This window comes from Oncorhynchus clarkii, chromosome 12 (genome assembly GCF_045791955.1).
Source record: "Oncorhynchus clarkii lewisi isolate Uvic-CL-2024 chromosome 12, UVic_Ocla_1.0, whole genome shotgun sequence".
Classification (NCBI taxonomy): Eukaryota; Metazoa; Chordata; class Actinopteri; order Salmoniformes; family Salmonidae; genus Oncorhynchus; species Oncorhynchus clarkii.
In genome coordinates, this window is record NC_092158.1 from 46,030,012 (window position 1) to 46,048,684 (window position 18,673).

Below are 18,673 nucleotides of genomic sequence, written 5' to 3' on the forward strand. Positions count from 1 at the left end.
TGGCCAGACAAAAACCCACTCTTTTCACACTACCATTTCAAATAGTTTAAAATGATGCTAATCCAAACTGTGTTCCGGTCGGGAATAGCGGTATCGAGTCACAACAGAGTCAGAGCCAGGAACAAGGCTATGGCACGCTGTTTTTGGCAGGAGTCGACTGATGGATGTCCTGCCTCTTCTCTCTCTTCTTCCGCTCATCCCTCCATCCAGCCGTGTCCGTGAGCCTGTCAGAGCCACGCGAGGTGCATGATGTTCAAAGGTGCAGACATAACACGTACGAATGCATAACACACACACACACACACACACACACACACACACACACACACACACACACACACACACACACACACACACACACACACACACCAGCTGCTGTGTCTCTCAGTTCACGCGATTCAGGTCAATTGACAGGAGTCCCATGACTTAGGAAGCGTCAGGCAGTGGCGTTGCCATAGAGATGACCGGCTGACGTGGCACGGTGGCAACTGCCGCCGGCAAAAGAGAGAGGGAGGGAGGGCCTGGTCCGTCTTTGGTCCCGTAAAGCACTTGAACATGGCACTCCACTGGAGCATATCAAAAGCGCCGGTTGCTAAGCTAAGAGTGTGATGCCTATTTAAATAAAGGTAAATTAAATAAAACATTTGTGTGTAAACGGGGAATGTGCAATGCAGGCAGAATCTTTTTGCCGTGCTAAACTCTATTTTGTCCATGGCAACCTGTAGAAGCGAAGGGTAGCGTATTCTGAGGGGATGGGAGTGGGAAGAGGGGAAAGATGTGATGGAGGGGGGAAGAGGCAAGGCTACACCCAGTGTACCACCCAATACAATGACCCCCCTCCCACCCGACATATGGCTGGTCACAGGCTCCTAAAGGGACCCACTCAGCCTTAAGGCGATGTATAGCCCTTAGAGACGCTGGCAGATGCATGAGGGGTGCAGGAGCATGTTAAAAGTGTGTGTGTGTGTGTGTGAGAGAGTTGAAGGCATGTAGAGAGAGTAGTCTTGCCTACTACTTACTAAAACGATATACATACTGTGTACTAGTCATACTTCATACTATTTAGAATGTACTGTTTAGTATATGTAGGCAGTAAGCTTAAAATAAACAACATACCAGGCTCACCCATACTGAGAATGTGACATCTAACGCACAATTGCTTTGTTTCCCACCATTCTTTCATTTTGGTAGCTGATTATCAGCGGTTTATCGGCTGTTGTCACACCTACGTGGGTCTGAAAAGACACTTCTCTTCCTCAATAGTGTGCAGTGAATTCTACTAGATGGAAAGATTAAATGAGTATGACATCCTGGCATTTAAAGCAAACAAAATGTTCAATATTTCACATACTATAAAACTTTATATTTTCGCATACCCAATCAGCCTACTATTTGGAACTCAGACATGGCCTGTGTGTTTGTGTGTGTGTGTAACAGTGAGAGTGAGAGAAAGAGTCAGAAAGAAAGCTGTGTGTATATGTTGAAGGGGGTGTTGGGTTGGGTGGAGCAGGAGTGGGGGGGGATTAACCGTTTAACTGACATGCTCGGTTTAGGGGGGCGAAAGGTCGTCAAGATGACAAAGGTCAAGCTCCTTCGACATCTCATGGCGAGAGCGGCGACGGCGGTGGTTGTGACGTCATATGTTGATGAGTGTGATGCAGGTGATGAGGCGCACGGTGACCGTGCCCGGGAGGTCGTTGTCTTGGCGGTTGCCCTTGTCGCGCAGGTGGAGTGTGTGCTGCTCCTGCCGGTCGTTTGGGTCACTGGACAGGGTCACCTGACCCAGGAAGGTATCCACAATTACGTTCTTATTGTAGATCTATTATGGTCCAAGGAGAGCAGAGAAGAAAGAGACAAAGCGGGAAAGAGGGGAAATATAGGAAAAGTGATTTTCAAAAAGTTAAACATTCAAGAGATAGAGGGATACATACTGTATGAACACAGACAGACAGATACAAAAAAAAGAGTTCCTCCTCTCCGTCTGTGCTTACCTCAATGTGGATGCCTTCCTTGGGCTTCTTGCGGTAGAACAGGCCTTTGACATCGAAGTTGGGGCTCCGCGTGTCCTTGTGCACCGGCGAGCGCACTCTCTCTCCCTCACAGGTGATGATGACGTACGGGTCCGAGGCTGAGAGGGAAGGAAGGATGGGGGACAGCTGTCAATCTCTGTATCGGCATGGGAAGTGTAAACGTGTGTGTGCATGTGTACTCAACTATGCAGGCCAAAACCAACTCGAGGTCTAAATGAATCCAATCCTTATCTGGCCATCAGACCAACCAGCAAGCAGACAGGTCTCCGACAGGTAGGTGGAGAAGGGCTTTAGTTGCTTGTGCTACTAGGTAGGTAGAGGATATGGGGAGAAGGAACTAGAGAAGACTATAAATCTGAAAGGGAGGGGATAGGTTTCAGCCATATGGAAAAAAGTATTCCTAGACATAGCCCTTTGTGGAACTACTACCATTTTGCTTATATCTATCCAATCCTCTTCGATCTACATGAAGCTAGGGGTTAAGGGTTAGGACATGGGTATTCAACTCTTGCCCTACGAAGTCCAGAGCCTGCTGGTTTTCTGTTCTACCTGATAATTAATTGAACACACCTGGTGTCCCAGGTCTAAATCCTTCCCTGATTAGAGGGGAACAATGTAGTGGAACTGGCTTTGAGGTCCAGAGTTGAGTTTGAAGGGGTTTAGGGGCTAGGGGCTGTTTCTGGGCTGAGCCAAAGCCTATTGGACTATTAACTGTGCAATATGTCTAGTTGTAGCTAAGCCGCTAGCCACTAGGTGATGCTGATGTACCTCCTTGTGTTTTGGCCGGGTGCCTCTTCTTGTTGGGAATGAGACAGTGCAGCTCTGTGTATGACCAGAAGAGTTCACCTCGCAACACATGCTGGGGCACGGAAAAACACATACACACTCGCACAAAATGTACAGTACACACTTAAACTCAAGTTACCCATCGGCAGAAGAGTTTATTGTGTCGACCAGAACCTTTCCCCTCCAAATATCCCCCATCCTTTCCAGCATGGTCCAGTAACAATGGTGGAGATACAACCGGGCCATCCTAGTATAGCTCGTGTGAAAATGGTCTATGCAAGTCAGCTCCCAAAGCCTCCCTTCCACATGGGTGCATACTGTAGCTTACTTTACTGTAGGCCTACTATTTCCTACTGCAGCCTTACTAGCTTACCGCCATTAGAGTCCTGGCCCTGGAGTCCCTCAGCACTCAGAACGTGGACCTGGGTGACCAGCTGGGGGTAACCACACATGCCCGTCCAACACGTCTGTGGGGGCTCATCTAGGTTCAACTCTCTGTTGGGTAGGGAAAGAAAGTGAATATGGGTGTCATTCATTTTGGTGAGAGTAATGGCAGTGGATGACAAATTACGTGAAAAGGGTTCTGGGTCCACTTAGAGAATCAATTCAACGTTATCAACAAGCTAAAAATCCTTTTATAGAAACCCATACAATTCAACTGGTGTGAATCTTAAAGGGATCGGCCACTTTTTTGAAGTAAGTAGTAAACTGCAAAAAATACTTGAACCCCAAGTGTTGTAAAATACCAAAATGTAATATCCCTTTAATATACACACCAGTTGAATTTGATGGGTTTCTATAAAATGAGGTTTGTTATTTGATCAATTTTAACTGATTCAAATTAGGCCATCCCTATCATAGAGGTACAAAACAATACTGTTCTATTCAATTCTATGACCCCAGTGAACTATCCCTTTGTAAAGGTAAGGAGGTTAAACGGAAGGGGTGTGGGGGTGGGTCTGTATGTCGGCCGGCTGGTTTACTTGCAGTCTGAAGGCACGTCGGTGAAGACCCGCAACAGGAAGTCGCCCTGCTGCCCGGGGTCAAAAGTCGTGGGGATGATGACGTAGCGACCCTCCTTGAGCTCCTTCCTGAGGAAGACGCAGCGCGAGTTGATGTAGATGGAGCCCGCCACCTTCTGCTGGGCCGTGTGCATGCGGTACTTTCTGTTCAGCTCCACCTAGAGGACGGGTGGGGACATGACATCAGGGTCACATTTTAAAGGGAGACGTTCAAGGTAGATATGGCATCATCAGGCAGAGCAAGGATAGAGGCAGAAGCAGGGAGACAGATATAGGAGGTGGAAAGATGGCACATGCAGGGACTGAACCAGGATCCTTAAGTCTTATATTTTATGTTATGAGTAGCAAGGAAGTAAAGCATGAAGAGGCAAAAGGAAAGATTCATGTGGAGCGACAGAGTGTGTTCATCTTCCTGTGTATCCATCTGTGTGTGTCCATCTGTGTGTGTGTCTCTTAAACTCGGTGAGTCTGTTCTCGTGTGTATGCCTTCATCTCTCTCTCTGTATGTGTGTGTGTGTGTGTGTGTGTGTGTGTGTGTGCCCGCATACCCGGTGAATGTCGAAGCCTATGGCCAGGTTATCTCCTTTTCCCTCTTTGGTGGTGGCTCTTCTCTCCTTCTGCTGCAGGGCGATCAACACCTCATCCTCTACCTTATTCACATCAAACACATACTGTAGAGAGACATAAACACACTAATTAGATCAATCTCCTCAAATCAAATACAGAATATGCAGTACATGCAGAGACACCAACAGAAAAACACAAATAAACTTACACAGTATAAACACTCCTGCCCAGCCTCCCACCATCCACCCACTTCCACACATCCTCCACCCTCATGCACCCCACCTGTGGGTTCTGGAGGAAGGTGGCCTTGTGGTTGATGCATCCCCCAGAGCGGTTCCTCAGAGGGTCTTGGCGGGGGACCCAGGAGCCCCTCATCACTTCCTCCTCCCATGTTTTGTGGATGCTCAGATAAGAGGTGTTGATGAGGCGGCACAGGATCAGGTCCGTGAAGTACTGGCAGAAGTCATCAAACGTCATCCTAGGGTGGAAGAGAGGGAGGGCAAGAGGGAGGGACGGTATATTTAGGAAAGTGCCGCTCAATCAGTTAATAAAATACAGATGAATTAACTAGGGCTGGTTTCCCGGATACAGATTAAGCATAGTCCGGAGCATGCTTTTTAGTCCAGGCCTAGGCTTAATCTGTGTGTGGGTAAATGGCCCCTAATGTTTTAATGGGGTGGGTGTGTGTGTGTGTGTGTGTATGGTGGTCCCTCTCACCAGAATTCTCCGTCATCCTGCACGGTGACGCCCAGCTTCTCTCTCTCACTCTTGCTCACCTTCTTCCACTCCTCTGAGCTGGGGGCACAGACATGAAATTACCTCATGTTCGACAGTATGACACAAAGGAAATTACAGAGCAAACACACCACTGAAAAACCCTTTGGATTGGAGATTCCCGAAGTTCAGCACCACATGACAACGGACAGCAATTTTCTCAGGAGCAGTCATAGATTAAAACAGGAAGACTTACCCCAGGAAGTAAGAATTGTAGGTATCGGCAATACATAGCAATTGTGTGTGTGCCTACGTGCATATGAAAATAAACCTCTCTTCTGTTTCTATGAAATTACTGCGGGACTCTGACAAACTTCCACATTAAACAATAAAATTACATTTCTCCAATTGTGATCAAACCCCAGATATATTATACATGCATTCCTATGACTATATGAATGAAAGGAGACGACTCCTTTAATAACACCACTCAGTCACTTCCCCTTTAAGAAGTAACATCTCTCTCCTTTACCTACTCAATAATTCAGCTGCCTTCATGATCGAGCCCTACAATCTCTGCTATGTCATACAACCTAGCAATAAACAATAGGACACAACAGGAGGAGGAAGAGAGAAGCTCTTAGTCTTCTCCCCATCCTATTACATTATAAATGCCATAAATTAACTGTTGAGCGTGTGATTTGATTTATTACGTTAGATATTTTTTGGATTCTATATATTTTGTAAAACTTTAAGGTGACTTAAACGTGTGAACATGTGCCTTCAAAAATAATAACTATTATTATTATTCTTTACATTTTTTTACCATTCAACCAAGTTTATGTATAACAATATGACTCGTACACATCTGATTAACTCAGTTCCAAACAGTTGAGTTAATGGAATTCACTCCACAATATAATAGTCACTGTACTAACAGCACCCCTGCAGATCTCGGAAGGACATTGTAATGGCTTTCACTTTTTGTGTCTCCTTCTTCTGCATTATTACTGAAATGTAAAAAACAAATGTAGAGCCTACCCTTAATTTTCCCTCCACATTGTCGTTTTTCTTAAAATAAATAAATAAAACAAAAACACACATATACATGTACAACAGTTAATTTATGGCATTTATCACCCCCCTCCATTTCAGAAGATGGAGGACACCTCTTTCTCCACCTCATTACTCCTACACGGTCTAGTCGTTTCGAGGCAGTAAAGGCACTCTGAATAGGAGAAGCTTTCATTAAGCAGTGTTGTGTACATCAAATTAGAATAAGAATTATACATCTAATACTATGGTTGTGTAGTACCACTTCCAGGCCTGAGGAGGCAGTGTTGTGTATTTACCTGTCGCTCCAGGGCCCGCTCCACTCCTTCTCTCCCCAGGGGTTCCTCATGCGGATCATATTGAGCTTCTCTGACTTGAAGAATGCCAGCAGGCCCTGGCCCAGACGCACCTTCTTCACGTCCGTCACTGCGTATGCGTGGCCCTTGACCAGGCCACAGTCTAGCCGTGCCTCCATGTCCTCCACTGTGGTCGCCTATGAGACAATTAAATCAATTAATTAATTTAGAAATATTTATGTATTTACATGTCATACACAGAATGTAGCTCAAAGTGCTTGAGTTGTGACAAGGGTTGTGTTCATTAGGGCGTGCGACATGCGACAAAATTAAAATGTGCATTCACACATTTTTTTGTATGATGAACAAGGCCCAGTCAAGTTGAACTGAGAATTGGTTTGTTTGAATTGAGCTTGCGGCCTAGACGGCTGGTGCTGTCCCTTGCTACTTGATCATCAAAGTATCATTGAGCACAAGGCCCAGATGTAATGAGCCCGTTTCACAAACAAAGTGTGATGCAACGACAGCAAGGGAGCAACTACTAAGGAGACAGAAGGGGGAAAAAGGATAAAGAAGACAGGAAGGTAATGAGGGAAACCAGGGTCGTATTAATTAGTGCACAACGTAACAAAATGTTTTGCAACGGAAAACAAAAACAAGTGTTTTTTATTGGGAAAGGGGAATACCTAGTCAATTGTACAAATGAATGCATTCAACTGAAATGTGTCTTCCACGTTTAACCTAACCCCTCTGCATCAGAGAGGTGCGGGGGGCTGCCTTAATCGACATCCATGTCAGATGAGATCATTTAGTCCCTCCCCGTTTCAGTCCATTTTCTTCCATTTGGTGCCTACTAAATATGACCCAGGGGATCCTATATAAAAAACCATACATGACTGTTCCTGCATGCACAAACCCTTCTCATAGACCTCATAGGCTCTCAACTTAAGCATACTTAATTGCCTGCTGATGGGCCATCAACTGTGTATGGGCTTCCCATTGTATTCAAATTGGTTGAGTAGGTTGGCTACCAGAACATTCACACCTGGCCAAACGGGAAAGCAGTTGTCTGGACTTCAGAGAGCTAGGCTTTTGCTTAGTATGAAAACAATATTTGAGGTAGATTAATAATATGAATAATAATATGCAAACATACTGTACATATCTTAGCTATCATATTACACATTGTAAGTTTCTAGGACGTACCAGTTGTTCACAATTCAACCGAAAGTGGTGGAAGTGAAATGTCTGTCTCCAATGGTAAAAATTAAAGGCAATTCTATTTTACTAGGCAAGTCAGTGAAGAACAAATTCTTATTTTCAATGACAGCCTAGTTAACAGTGGGTTAACTGCCTTGTTCAGGGGCAGAACAACAGATTTTTACCTTGTCAGCTCAAGGAACCTTTCGGTTACTAGTCCAACACTCTAACCACTAGGCTACCTGCCGCCCCATAAATTGAAAACATTTCTGACTTGAAACTGATAGTTGGATGAAAATATATTAAATTGACAAAAAATATTTTCATTTGAGATTTTAGCCATGTCATATTGACCAAAAGCGGAGTAAACAAAATGCAAATATTTTATATGATACTTTTAGCATTCAAATGAATTAATTTCTTTTTTCATTTCTCTAAGATATTATCTTATTTGTACTTGATGTAAAGAAGTGAGATTTCATATCACTATGTGAATGTGTGTAAATACCATATTAAATACCACAGATTTTTAGGTAAGGGGTTAATTTTAGCAAATGTTACAATTAACCCCCTTTACAAATCAGAGTCTAATCTGAGTCTAATGAGAAAAAACAACTAACGATTGTCATCAATTAAATCAATCAAAATACCTCTTCTTCCTGATAAAAATGATGTCTGATTAGATAAATGGGGAATGTTCGGCAGGTCAATAATCAACACAGAGAGGTGGCAAGAATATTCAGAATTTGGCCTGAACATAATTTAAAATAAAAAAATAGGTCACCACCTTATTCTGCCTCGGCCCATAGGCTCTGTGGAAGACGTGCTTTGAGCATTTGCTACCACACACACAACATTTTTCAAACCATGCTTACAAAAAACAGCGAAGGGGGGGGGGGGGGAGAAGACAAAAAGCAATTAGGCTTGGAGTCTGGGGAGAGATGCACGAGTGTGGCTTTTAAGATGCCTTTGTTGCATTCCTAAATCAGACCTCCTCACAACAAAAAGCCTGTGCGTAGTCAAGCATTTTTATAATGTTGCCAGGACGTTACAACAATAGCCAAACAACAACCACCAAGTCATGGGTCATGTCCGAGGAATTAAGGACTACGGTTTTCGGTGCGGTCAGGGCCGTTCGTCTAGCTGACGTGTTTGTTTAGCCATTATTTTTTTTCGTGTCCGTGTTCCATTCGGTTGTTATTGTTCCGTAATAGAGCCTAATGAAAACTCATGAATATAAAACGCCTATCGCTGCCAGTTGACCTAGTGTACTTGATTCGGAATCACACAATGTTGGACTGTAAATTAGTTCTAGTGCAAAAGTGGATGAGCACAGACAATCAAAAGGGGGGGACACAGTGCCTGTGTTCCAAATGTGCAACTTATTACCTTTACAGAGTACTACTTTCAACAAGGGCCCATAGGGTTCTGGTCAAAAGTAGTGCACTTTGTAGGGAGTAGGTTGCCATATGGGACGCAGTCAGTGGCTGCCCGGGGGAGAGTGGAACTCATACAAATGGAGTTCCCAACAGCAGATGTTGCGTATTGATGAACAGATGAATAGACGGACTGACGGATGGACAGATAAACAACAAGCAGATTGAGGATGACAGGTAGATGGATGGATAGAGAAGAGGACGACGGTATTTGCATTCTGAAAGTGTATATGCACTCATACAAATTCAAGTCTCATCAGCAGAGAGAAAGCCTTGTATGATTACATTGATAGATTATAGATAGATGGATAATCACAAAGGATTACATTTTCCTCTTGCAAATGTAGACTTTGCATGAGCCAACTAACCACAACTTTCGAAACAGACGGGATGGCACATTATCATGGTGATTGCCAAACCCTGTAATTTGCGATTTATGTTGCAATTTTTTGGTGTTCCAAATAACACAAGGCAGAAGAAAAAAAAATGCAATGGAAAACAGGAAGTACAGGCAGTACATCCCTGTTTTCAAAGCATTTTTTCTCATGTTTTGTATTGAACATGACCTAGATCTCCTAACTGACCCCCTGGCTGCCCCTGATCCAAAATGGCTGCCTAGTACAGCTCTTCCCCCTGAGTGACTCACCCGGATGGAGCAGCTGATGAGGCCGTCCCGGTTGTGGACCTTCAGCACCCTCTCAAACAGCTGGTTGCGGGCCAACTCGTCAGTGGCCATCTGGCCCTCCAGCAGGTCCATGGGCTCCGACACGCCCCCTGTGAAGTCCACCAGGGCATCCGCCGTGTTCCCGCCATCCAGGGCCTCGTAGCAGCCGTACACTCTGCAGGGACAGGTCGAGGAAGAGGAGGAGGAATAAATGTATGAGTTAATCTGTAGTCAAATATCTCTCTATCTACAGTGCACAGTTGACAACAGAATGACACCTGAACCTCTTGTTTGACTCCATATCTCAAGATGTGACTCCACATCTCAAATCATAAAGACAGTGGCTAGTAGATACAGTATCTTGAATCAGTTAAAATAGTGACAGACAATAATAAGCCTAATTCTAAGACATTAAAGGCTTATACATGCTTATAAGATGTTATAAAGCATTATACCTACAGGCATTAAGTAAAGCGTTACCAATTGGAAATATTTATTTACCTGAGTGAGTGAGTGCATCCTCGTTCTAAAGATTTTTTCTGCATTCCTCAAATACTGGGAGAGTAAAACATACAGTAGAATTTTATCCTATTCTAGATGATATTCCCCAGGGCTACTGGGGCTGCTACAGTACTGTATCTCTTTATCCCTGCCCCTAGGTGTTCATTACATTTTAATGTTGTATTTTACCATGGCTGTATTACACATTGTCCAATTGGGACAACAAATTGATTGATTGCTTGATGGATGGATTGAACGTTTAAAACATTTTCCAACCAGACTGTACTACACATTTCCCAATTTGGACAATAAAGCCATTGACAGATTCATTGATTCATTGACTAACTTGGCATAGGCCTTCTCCACCAGTGCGCTCCAGAACTCGTTGCTGTCATCCGAGTGGCAGTAGACCAGCTGGTTGTCCACCGTGGGAAGCCGGTCGTCGATCACCACATCCACCCACTCTCCGAAGCGCCAGAAGCGGAAGTGGAAGATCCCGGCGTACGACTCGGGTGTCTCCGTGTCCCACTCCTGCTCTTTCCAGTCTGGGATGACCTGAAGGGAGGGAGGGAGGGGGGTGGAGCAGAGGGAGAGGTCGGAGAAGGAGGGGGTGGATGGAGATGAAAGTGGGAAAGAGAGAGGGAAAGGTTGGGAAAAGAACAGAGGGGGTGAAAGAGGGAGTGGGTGTGGGTAGGCAGGACGCGTAGAGGGAGGAGGGGGAGGAAAAAGAGAGTCAGAGTTATGCAAGCCGAACGAACAAGCCGCGTGTCGGCCGAACTCGTAAATACCACACCCTCTTGTGAGTGAGCCTGTGATCCCTGCTGGACATACCTCGTCTCCAACTTGTCACCCCCGGCTGGCCCGCTGCGTTCCGGAGGATTAAGGGAATAAATGTAATGTATCACCTGGGCTCTGGCAAGTATACATCCAGAGGATGAAGAATACATGGAACAGGACAGAGGGACGGGGAATGATTAGAGCTGCAATGAAGTACCAGCCGGTCATCCCCTTCCCGGGGGCTCCCCCTTGGACTGTGATGGGCTGGCTGGGGGTCAAACAAGACCGCACTTAGCCCCCTCGCCCACCCACCCGAAATACCCATCAGCCATCAGGGCTAAACAGGAAGTGTAGTAATGAGACGCCACATAATGAAGGTGTACTGCGGAGCGCAGAGGGCTAAACTTGTTGGAAATGAACCACTGTTCCTCCACTGCCCTTGGAGGTACATGCTGGGGAGTGGTGGACTAAGAGCCCTGGTCGGTGGGTCAGTTCTGGCAGGGTGGTTCTGATGGAACCTTTGTTCTGCAGATCAAGGGGCTGTTCTGTGTGTGTGTGTGTGTGTGTGTGTGTGTGTGTAGCAGCTCCTTTAAGAGGAGAGGATAAAAAACAATACTGCACCATAGAAACCCCAAGTCATGTGAGAGCCCTTAGGAAGCCAGTGACATAGAGAGAAAGAGAGGGGGGTGAAGGAAAGAGAGAGAGAGTGAGAACGAGGGAGGGGGGGTATCTATCTAGGGTTTCATCCAGAACATAATAAAGCTCTATAATAACTTTACTCTCTCTGCAAAGGATGGACTGGACTCTGGCCAGAAACAGCAGAAACCCCATCCTCCTTCTGCCTAATGTTCTGAACATTGCAGATAGAAATATATCAGGTAGAACATAGTCGTATGAAAAAGTTTGGGCACCCCTCTGAGGCTGCATAATAATGGACTCTGTCGTCACAGAAAATGATCACAGTGGCATGCCATTCATTTTCTAATAAAAGCTGAGTACTGGGGAATTGTTCAGACAATGATTTTTAGTGTAGCAATATTAAGTTGTAGGAAATTAAATCAGATGTGAAAAATAGGCTATGCAAAAATGTGGGCACCCTTGTCATTCTGTTGATTTGAATACCTGTAACTACTTAGCACTGATTAATTGGAACACACAATTGGTTTGGTGAGCTCATTAAGCCTTGAACTTCATAGACAAGTGCATCCAATCATGAGAAACGGTATTTAAGGTGGCCAAGTTGTTATTCTCTTTGACTCTCCTCTGAAGAGTGGCAACATGGGGGCCTCAAAACAACTCTCAAATGACCTGAAAACAAAGATTGTTCAACATTATGGTTTAGAGGAAGGCTACAAAAAGCTATCGCAGAGATTTAAGCTGTCAGTGTCCACTGTGAGGAACATAGTGAGAAAATGGAAGACCACAGGCACAGTTCTTGTTAAGGCCAGAAGTGGCAGGCCAAGTAAAATATCGGAGAGGCGAAGGATGGTGAGAACGGTCCCAAAAACAGCCCACAGACCACCTCCAAAGACCTACAACATCATCTTGCTGCAGATGGTGTCACTGTGCATCGTTCAACAATTCAGCTCACTTTGCACAAGGAGAAGCTGTATGGGAGAGTGATGCGGAAGAAGCCTTTCCTGCACACACGCCACAAACAGAGTCGCGTGAGATATGCAAACGCACATTTGGACAAGCCAGCTTCATTTTGGAATAAGGTGCTGTGGACTGATTAAATAAAGATTGAGTTATTTGGTCATAACAAGGGACGTTATGCACGGCGGCAAAAGAACACAGCGCTCCAAGAAAAACACTTGCTACCCACAGTAAAATTTGGTGGGGGTTCCATCATGCTGTGGGGCCAGTGCCGGTACTGGGAATCTTGTTAAAGTTGAGGGTCGCATGGATTCCACTCAATATCAGCAGATTCTTGAGAATAATGTTGAAGAATCAGTCACAAAGTTGAAGTTATGCCGGGGCTGGATATTTCAACAAGACAACGACCCAAAACACTGCTCAAAATCTACCCAGGCATTTATGCAGAGGAACAAGTACAATGTTCTGGAATGGCCATCTCAGTCCCCAGACCTGAAAATCATTGAGAATCTGTGGGATGATTTGAAGCGGGCTGTCCATGCTCGGCAACCATCAAACCTAACTGAACTGGAGATGTTTTGTAAGGAGGAATGGTCCAAAATACCTTCACCCAGAATCCAGACACTCATTAGAGGCTATGGGAAGCGTCTAGAGGCTGTTATTTTAGCAAAAGGAGGCTCTACTAAATATTGATGTGATTTTTCTATTGGGGTAACCAAATTGATGCACCTGTCTAATTTTGTTTTGATGCATATTGCACATTTTCTGTTAATCCAATAAACCTCATTTCACTACTGAAATATTACTGTGTCCATCAGTTATTTGATAGATCAAAATGAAATTGCTGATCCAAACACCCAATTATTTATAAATGGAAATCATGGAAATTGTCAGGGGTGCCCAAACTTTTTCATACGACTGTATATGTTTTCCCGTCAGATTGAATAAAGCTGACACGATTTCCTATTCTTTCTATTTCTATCTGAAGTTAAAGTTGAGCAGTGGAAGCTGGTGGTGGGAGAAGTCAGAAGACGGGGTTATTGTAATGGCTGTAATGGAATTAACGGAATAGGTATCAAACACATTAAACACATTCCATGTGTTTGATTCCGTTCCATTCCAGTGACACCAGCCTGCACTGGCTACTTGGCAGACTGACAAAGAAAATCTCTGATTTCGGTCACACTTAGTTAAGTAAAGTATGCGAGAGAGGCAAGCCTACGCTAGCCGAGCACAACGACGGTACAAATGTGAGACAAAACAAATATGTGACAAACACACAGTTGTCCCCTGTTCCTCCAAGGGCAATCCCCGCGTCGCTACTGCAGATGTCATTAGCTCAGGTTGCCTAGAGCTCATCTTGACAACCAAGAACGACAAGACGGCAAGGCCCGCCCCTCATCTCAGGGTGCTGGGGGGGTGCACAAGTGTCTTCCACTCACACATACTGCACTCAATAAAGAAAGAGGTAGAAAGAGATAGGAGGAAGAGACCACAGTCCAAAGAAGAGCTGCATGCGTGTGCCTACCTGACCCGGTGACAGAGAAAGAAAAGAGAAAGAAAAGAGAGAGAACGTGACCAAGAGAGAGTGAGGATTCCTGAGGACTCAGCCAGTCAAAGCGTTTCCCCCTATCGACCCATCACACTTTTGAACCTAAACCAACATGGCCTCCCAAGTCACTCTGGATCTGCCCTTCAGGCCCGACGCCCATCTGACCGAGGTGATGCGTCAGCGGGCCCAGTCGCTGCAGCAGCGTGGCGGGAAGAGGCAGGACGGCGAGCGCCTCCTCCGACCACACGAGGCCATCTACCGCCTGGACTTCTCCCAGCAGGCATTGCGTTTTGCCCACTGGGGAGTGAGGCTGGTACGCTCAGGCCGCCTCACCGTGACTGCCACCTCACAGCTCTGGACGCCCGACCTCACCCACCTGATGAACCGCCAGCTGCTGGAGCCGGCGGGGGTGTTCTGGCGAGCTGAGAGCGACGGCGATGACACACCCGTGCACCAGTATGAGGCAGACGCCCAGGAGTTTGGCGAGCGGATCGCCGAGATGGCGAAGGTGCGGAAAACAATGTACTTCCTGCTGGCATTTGAGGAGGGTGTTGGTCCGGACGCTGTTGAATGCTCCATCAGCTTCCAGGTGGACCAGAAGTAAAGACTGTAGGAGGAAATGGCAGACAGAGGGCAAGGTACTAGGCGGACATGTTTTATTTAATTTGACTATCCTCTGGCCTTATGAGCAAGTACGTTCGTCTGAGAACAACTTTGTTTTTCGTTTAGAATTTCAGTCATTTTCTACATATGCTACTTCTTCTTAGAGTTAGAGGTAAAGTTAGGGTTAGAGCATGGGTCTCAAAATGACGACCTGTGATCCAAATCTGGGCGATTTTATGTGGCATGCAGTAGTTGTTAAAATGCTGTACCACAGGGGACAGGACAGACAAATCGACCGACCGGAGAGACCACAACCACTCACGTCCTCTGGGGGTAGAGGAAGGATAACACCTCGACACCCTCCACTCCCTTGACTCAATCGCTTCCTTTCTAACACTCTTTTCCATCTCTTCATCTTCCTGTCTTCCATTTTAGCATAGAACGACCGGCCTCAAAACAAAACACAAAACCTTTTTGGATTGCAATATGCCCTTTCTACTGTAGGTAGACTTTCTGTAGGGATTCAGGTAATACTAGTCTAGTGTATCAAAAGACTGGAGCATTTCTGATGTTGAAATTACTATTAAAGATGCAGTAAGTGCTTCACCTGTGAGTGGACTTTTAAACCCGAGTCTTCAATCATGTTTCCTTCAAATCTTTGTTGAGCATTCAGAGCCGTACTGTAGCTACAGTCAGTCGAGTCTAGATATGTGATTATTCATTACTCGTAAGGTTTGTTTGATACCATAACGTGACTAATTAGAGAATGACTACGTGTGTGTAATTGATGTGCATTTGAATAAATCGTAACAAAAATACAAAACGGTTCTCTCTGTGACATTTCTAACAGACTAGCTACACAACGTCAGCTCTGATGTTTTTAAGTTTCAATGTGTGTGTGTGCGCACGGATGCACATGTTTATGTGTTGGGTGTCTGCCTGCCTGTGTCTGCGTGTGTGTGTGTGTACTTACGGATCTAATTTTTTCTACTGGCGTCTGACAAAAACAGCCTGGACTCGTCCAAGAAGAAACACTTGTTTAAAGATTTCCTGTGATGTTTTTTTTTGCTATGGTGTGCCCTAATGAACACGACACAAGACTGGCTTCCTATTACCTCATCCATCTCCGTCTGGCCCCGGCCCGAATGACAAACGTCAGAGAGGGGGATTATATCTCCACAGCAACCGGCACTTAAACTCCCTCCCTCCCAAAGGTCACCCCATATTCATAAACATGTCAGAACAGAAGTGCTGATCTACAATCAGTTCAGCCTTTTAGATCATTATGAATAAGATACATGGAAGAGGGGGGGACCTGATCCTAAATCAAAGCTCTGAAAGGCTTTATGATTATGGACCGAGGCCACCACAAAGACAGAGCTGAGGAGTGGAGAGGGAGAGATGGAGGGGAAAGGAAAGAGAGAATATGTTGGTGTGTAGGAGAGACAGAAAGAAAAAAAGAAAACAGAAGGAGAGATGGGCACCACAAGCTGGTGCACACACCCCCTCCCACACACACCTAGTCACCCACTCATTCACCACAGAGGCATAAATCAACGCCTGAAATCACAACCAGCCACCTGTTAGATTGACTGTCTCTCAAATCAAATCACATTGTATTGGTCACATACACATATTTAGAACTAGATTGACTCTCTCTTTGCAGTTGACCACTTTTCTCCCAAATGATTCTCAAACGCCATTCCTTTTGTCAGTAATGGAAAAGCAATAGCAGCAGAGTACACTGACAGTCTCCCGAGTCTCAATTAAGAGAATGGCCTGCAGTCTAAGAGTGTAATTATGAATCTGACGTCGTCTCCATTGTCCTTTTCTTCCTTATTCAATAACATCAGCTCACAATCACACTTCTTCCCTCTCATACTTACAGTTGCCGGTCACACACACACACACACACACACACACACACACACACACACACACACACACACACACACACACACACACACACACACACACACACACACACACACACACACACACACACACACACACACACACACACACACACACACACACACACACACACACACAACACCGCACCAATGCTAATTAGTCCTTTGCACATACCAGCTTTCTGGGGGATCTACCTCTTGATTGTTGTATGTACCGCTGCCCCATGCCTAGTGTAACTAAACCATCACTGCACTGCTTACATCATGGAAATGCATGGTCACACACACATCAAGTTCATCTTGTTGTACTGTTGGACAACATGCCTTTATCTTCAAAAGGTCAAAGTTGATTGGGTTGTAATTTCTATGTAAATCATTAATTCCTCATCCTCACTCTGGTGATAGAAGTAGTTGTGGTCCTGAAAACAAAATAGCTGAAATAGCATAAGCTTTCCAAATCTGTTAACACATCTTTATGTACAGTACATTTTAAATAAAAAAACAAAAAGCTAATTACTGAGTTGTAACACTTTACTTAAAGCATGCAGGTATAATGTTTTCTAAATTGTTATAAGCAAGTACAAGCCTTTATAATGTCTTATAACAAAGCTTAAGTCCTATTTGGACGGGATTAGTTTTACTGGGGGAGCTCAGGTAATGTAATTATGTGCACGAGCACAAATGACCACATCTGTCATTTTAGTCCCCTCCGAATCTGCTATGTCAGTAATTTTTAATTGGCAGGAAGGTTATTATCCCATGCCTCGAGGCCGATACGTAAAGCTTAATGAAGACCAGTGATACTTGCAAGAGCAGTGTGCACGTTTCTTATTTTTTCTCATATTATCCCAGCCCTAAAAACCTACTGTTTTTGGCAAACTCCCAGCTCCTCTAATAATACTTATCTCGTGCAAATCGTCATCACTGTGTTTTGAGGGATATTGCAGGGTTTAACAGGCTAAGAACATGACAGCAAATGTATGTTTAAAACCAAGTGTTATGCAGGCAAGAGCGTACTTTTGTTGCATATGGGGGGTGGGGGTCAATGGGTTCACTCTCGGGGGGTCCGAGGGCATATAATCAGAATACAGGCAAAAACATTTGTTATAGCATGTGGTCAGCAAAGATTATGAGTTGAACTGATAGTGCCTTATAACGTAAATTGCCTTATAACCACCGTGGCAGGTAGGTAGCTTAGTGGTTAGAGAGCTGGGCCAGTAACCGAAAGGTTGCAAGATCGAATCCCAAAGCTGACAAGGTAAAAATCTGTCATTCTGCCCCTGAACAAGGCAGTTAACCCACTGTTCCTAGGCCGTCATTGAAAATAAGAATTTGATCTTAACTGACTTGCCTAGTTAAAAAAATATTTTAAAATAAATACATTCTCACCTAATGACCTGTTCGTCCTCTCCCTGCCTCAACATGGGCGGTGCTCTCTCACACACTCTCTCTACTGCCTGTCTCTGACCCTTGCCATGACAAACAAATCAACTCAGAATGCAGTCATCAACTGTTTTGTTGCACTTGGGCTTCAAGTCAGCAAAGAAGAGGAGTTGAACTGATAGTTCCTTATAACTTGAATTCTCACCTGATTACCTGTTCGTTATCTCCCTGCCTCAACATCAGCGGTGCTCTCTTTCTCACGCTCTCTACTGCCTGTCGTTGACCCCTGTCATAATCATGACCAAATACCATTATCATATGACAAAAATGACTGGCCTTAGCAATGATGGGGTTAGCTTATTAACACGAATTAGACTGCTTTTATTACCTAAATTATTTATAGCTACCAATCTATTATGAATTGTACAGTGTGCTTAGCTAGCTAGCTAGCATTCATTAAATTTACTTACAGTCCTCTCCACTCCCCAAAATAATCTTATTTCCTGCACTTTTCTCCTCTTTGGGGTTGGCACCTCCATTAAGGGCACTAGCTACTTTTACACCAGGGTGAACACTAAGT

At 44.7% G+C, this 18,673-nt stretch overlaps 2 protein-coding genes across 2 annotated transcripts in view; one reads left to right on the forward strand and one right to left on the reverse strand.

The window, feature by feature from the left end:
- Positions 1–1,561: 1,561 nt before the first annotated feature.
- Positions 1,562–18,673, reverse strand: part of LOC139423246 (calpain-5-like) — a 28,717-nt gene continuing 11,605 nt past the window's right edge. Inside the window, exons 3-13 of the mRNA XM_071175052.1 lie at positions 10,616–10,824; positions 9,751–9,943; positions 6,472–6,665; positions 5,123–5,200; positions 4,688–4,883; positions 4,387–4,509; positions 3,800–3,996; positions 3,190–3,311; positions 2,799–2,852; positions 1,992–2,128; positions 1,562–1,819 (exon numbers count right to left, since the gene is read on the reverse strand). Coding sequence (XP_071031153.1) covers positions 1,637–1,819; positions 1,992–2,128; positions 2,799–2,852; positions 3,190–3,311; positions 3,800–3,996; positions 4,387–4,509; positions 4,688–4,883; positions 5,123–5,200; positions 6,472–6,665; positions 9,751–9,943; positions 10,616–10,824 — 1,686 coding nt within the window. The 3' untranslated portion in view covers positions 1,562–1,636. The remainder of the gene's footprint in view (positions 1,820–1,991; positions 2,129–2,798; positions 2,853–3,189; positions 3,312–3,799; positions 3,997–4,386; positions 4,510–4,687; positions 4,884–5,122; positions 5,201–6,471; positions 6,666–9,750; positions 9,944–10,615; positions 10,825–18,673) is intronic.
- LOC139423256 (olfactory marker protein-like) lies at positions 14,307–14,798 on the forward strand. The gene has a single exon (XM_071175066.1). It carries the CDS (start codon positions 14,307–14,309, stop codon positions 14,796–14,798), a length of 492 nt encoding a protein of 163 aa, XP_071031167.1.

What these genes read in the sequence shown, in the direction of transcription:
- LOC139423256 (XM_071175066.1), top strand. Translation starts at nt 14,307, where the DNA reads ATGGCCTCCCAAGTCACTCTGGATCTGCCCTTCAGGCCCGACGCCCAT.